This window comes from Octopus bimaculoides, chromosome 10 (genome assembly GCF_001194135.2).
Source record: "Octopus bimaculoides isolate UCB-OBI-ISO-001 chromosome 10, ASM119413v2, whole genome shotgun sequence".
NCBI lineage: Eukaryota > Metazoa > Mollusca > Cephalopoda > Octopoda > Octopodidae > Octopus > Octopus bimaculoides.
Window position 1 is genome coordinate 2,091,076 of NC_068990.1, and position 4,328 is coordinate 2,095,403.

Below are 4,328 nucleotides of genomic sequence, written 5' to 3' on the forward strand. Positions count from 1 at the left end.
TATATATATGAGGGTATTATATACATATATACTTATCCATGTAATCTCCTTCTATTCCTCTCTCTCTTTCTCTCTTTCTCTCTCTCTTCACACACATATATATAAATATCCATTTATGCGTTCAGTGATTTAGAACTAAAAAGATTATATTTATATATATATATATATATACATACATACGCACCAGGGTTTGTAACTCAATACATGTGCTTTTATTTATAGAATTCGGTTGAAGACACTTCGCAGATAAAGATTCTTTCACTCTTTCTCTCTCACGAACTCTCTCTTCGTCTCTATCTGTCCATCATTCATCTCTGCCTCGCTCTCTCTCACTCTACAGGCGCGCGTACACACTCACATATATATAAAGCGATAAATAGATGTGCAAAGTATGTGTGTGTGTAGATTTATGTATACCATGCTCAATACAACGCGTAAGAAGAGAGCAGACGATGCATTGTACGGATTAGTTTAAGGAATCTTTGAGGAAGTAGAAGGTCAGACCAGATCATCGGCACAGTACTGATATTGATAGGAGCATTGGGTTGTCGCGGTGTGTGAAAGAAGTTGATATTATGGAAATGAAGACAACACCATTACTACCGCTGCCACCCTCATGTATATCTCAACCACCCGCATCAGATCTGGCGTATCTTGGGTTGGACAGTTCAGCTAGCAAAGATCTAACAGTGAAAGAATTGGAAGATGCCGGATTTCGACAGACAACTGGAGGAAATGTTTTCATAGAAAGTATTTTAAATCCCAATAATATTATATATATATATATATATCTTAAAAAATCTCTCTGAAAAGTTTGTGTAAATGAAGAATAGGAAAGGAACAAAAATCAATATTCAGTTTAATAGCTTTGTGTCTCAAATGTGCTTTTTATCTTTTCCTTCGAACTGATACTTCGGAAAACATCTTCATTAAACTTTACTCTTTGTTTCAATAGTTTCGATTTACTTGTCACTCACGAGGACGAAGTACTGTATTTCGGAGAAGTTAATGCAGTCTACTATATCCATTCCTTTGTTAGAAATATAATTACGATAATCTGAAGAAATATAGGAAATTACTGTTATTTCTAATATAGTATGTAGAATATTTATTTTCTTCCACTTTTTCTTTTGGGCTTTCTGAGAAGAATTAAACACTTTCTATTGACCTTTGCTGAGTGTTCTAGTCGGGTGAGATGTGAAAATTACTATGAAGCAACGCTTCAACGTATTTTGGCCCAAACCAATCTTGTCTGAATGCTTGTAATAGGGTGAACTCTCCTGAAATCATACAAGAAGAAAGTAATGTTGTTCAATCAGATGATGGAACTGCAATATCCATGGACTTTGGTCTAAGCATCAGTACAAATAAAATATCTTACCTGTTACTCACACAACTCCAACGCAGGCAGCACAGGTGTCTTTACTCTGAATATGTATTTAGTGCATGATATATTACGTCTGACTGAAAGACAAAGTTGAATAACTTTTATCGTAAAATTCAGCTCTATCAAGACTTTATATAAGCTGAACATCTACCATGCATATCACACCTACTGTTTCTTTCTACAAGTCATACATATATTTCCAATTTCCCTCATTACTTCTTTGTTCCTGATTTTAAAAATTCACAGAAAACGCAACACATATATGTGTGCATGTGTGTGCGTGTGTTTATGTGTCGATTTGTGTGTGTATGATGTTTGCATGTGTGTGTGTATATGTGTGTATTTGTGTGTGTGTATGATGTTTGCATGTGTGTACGCGCACACGCGTGTATGTGTACGCACAAACGGTCATTTGGCAAAGTCGTGAGACTGTCGAACTGATAGCCTTGCAACTCCGGTTCTTTGCTCTCTGAGTTCAAATAGTTCCAAGGTCAACACTGCATTTCATCCTTTTGGGGTCGCTAAACAAACCCTCAGTTCTCTCTCGTGGTCGACTCATCTCTTTTTCTCCCTATTTTATGTCCGTCTTTCTTTTATCTAAATGAAATGGGATGTGGACAGATCAGTTGACGCATGGGCTCATGCGTCTGAAGACCTTTAAGACGTGCCATGAAACCCAGTAACAACGCTGTTAAGATTTGAGAACTAAATGTGTGTGTGTATGCATGAATGTATATATGTGTGTGTGTGTGTGTCTGCGTGCATGTAGTTGTCTGTGCTTGTATGTGTGTGCACGTGCTTCGTTGGGGAATTGTTGGAGATTGTAGCAGCTTAGTAGACTGCCGTCCCGTTTTTCTCTTGCTACGACACCTATTGAACTACTGAACATACTTTAGTCTTATTTGCTTTTCGGTTTATTTAGATCGTCCTCAACATTTTCTTGGAAAACAGTATAATATTAGATTACGGAGGTTTGAACGGACAAACATGACCTCCACAAATAAGATATCAGATTGCATTCTATTCGTCTATCCTATCGTTCCCACAACAATGAAATGAATTTTTTTTCTGTTTTGCTGCCAATATTTGAGATTGACGAAGTAGCAGAAGCAGTAATGTGCCAGACTAAAATCTTTCTGAATGTTGTTGCTTTTGTCTTTCATTAGATTTCACAAACTCCGCCGGAGTCAATATTTCCTTACATCTTTCCAGAGTCAATGTAATAATTACTACTATTGAGCTAATTGAGTTAAAGCAGTCGTCTATAACTCTAAGGCACAAATTTAGTGTTGTGACTAATACAGGAAATCAATGTTTCAAGACATTTCTATTGAAACCTGAACTTCTAATTATAAATGCCTTGTAAAATAATCAATGGGGTACTGAATAACTAGCCAGTAAATCGGTCATTCGATCCTCTGACTAACAGGTCCATGTGTATGTCGTTAAGGCAAATTAACTCTGAACGGTTCGCACTACATCAATGTATTATAAATAGCATTGCGAAATATATCTCATTTTAAGTAGCTTGTAGGATGTTTATATATGTTAAAAATATTCCTTGTAGGAATAACTCGGTGAAGAGTGGGGTCTGCATGACTGATTTGTCTTAAATACAACGCCTTTACTGTGTTTTATGCGCATGGGCTAGAGATCAGTAACTGAATTCTCTCAAGTCGATTTCAAAATAGAAACGTCATGTTTTTTTTTCAATCTACAGGGTTACATGCTCATTTAATTAGCTTTCGAATTTGATGAGCATTGGTACGAATATGTCTAATTATAAAGGATTTCTCGTGTAGAAGCAGGCTTACATAACAGTGATAAGTCTGGACTGTTAAGTTACAAGTATAGTGTATCAGACAAGATACTATATGGCTTCCCCACTTCACTCGTAAGGCTTATGTCCACCCGAGACTATGTTAAATGCAATGGGTCAATATGTCACGTATAGAGGACGAAATCCAGAACCTCATGGTTGCTAAGCAAACTTCTAAAACTCTCAATCATGCCTGTGTCCATATAGTGACAGTATATTAGTTTATTACAGTCTATATGGACGGTAGACTTAATCTGGCTCTCAGTATTATACCACCAACAGAAGACACTTTGGTACATTTAAGCAGTATCTAAAACGTTGCAAGCATTTGAACTGAGTCACCGGTCTTTGTTAAATTTGTATTTTCTATACATTCCACTCTATCAGTCACGCAAATCTCACCCAAATATTTATGTGTTCTCCCACCTTTTTCTGATTATTCCATTACAGAAACTCTAACAGGCAACTGTTTTCATGTTGTTTTGTATTTGTTTTCTCCTTTAGGTTGATATACCAATTTACTTAGAAGAGGGAGAGACAGTTCTGGTGAATTTTGTCGGTCTAGGTTACGATGCCAACAGAATGGGCAATGCGATGCCCTACTCAACAGTATGTGATGTTTCGACCCCTGACAAGCAGTTGATCAAATTGCCAGATCAGGTAAGTAAATTGTAGCTCTTTCATTCTTTTATATGTCTCAATCATTAGACTGCAGTAATTCTGGAGCACCTTCTTGAATAGTTTGATCGGTACCAGTATTTATTTATTTGCATTCTACCGGGCAACTATCGAAAGAGGACGTAAACAATCTAACTCCAGCTGTCAACGAGTGAGACATAAATCACACTTTGGCACAATGTGCATACACACGCGTGCTCTCACACACAGACACAGACACACACACGCACACATATAAACGACGGACATCTTTCAGTTTCCGTCTACCAAGTCTACTGACAAGGCTTTGATCGGCTCGTGGCTATAGTAGATGATACTTGTCCGAGGTGTCACGCAGTGGGATTGAACCCAGAACAACGTGGTTGAGAAGCAAACTTCTTACCACACAGTGACACCACGTCTGCAAACACACACATACACAGACACACACACTCATGCATATAT

At 37.4% G+C, this 4,328-nt stretch overlaps 1 protein-coding gene across 1 annotated transcript in view; it reads left to right on the plus strand.

Moving 5' to 3' along the window:
* Nucleotides 1-4,328, plus strand: part of LOC106867322 (cilia- and flagella-associated protein 65) — a 720,747-nt gene that overhangs the window by 578,231 nt on the left and 138,188 nt on the right. Inside the window, exon 26 of the mRNA XM_052971190.1 lies at nt 3,711-3,866. Within this exon, the coding sequence (XP_052827150.1) occupies nt 3,711-3,866 (156 nt within the window). The remainder of the gene's footprint in view (nt 1-3,710; nt 3,867-4,328) is intronic.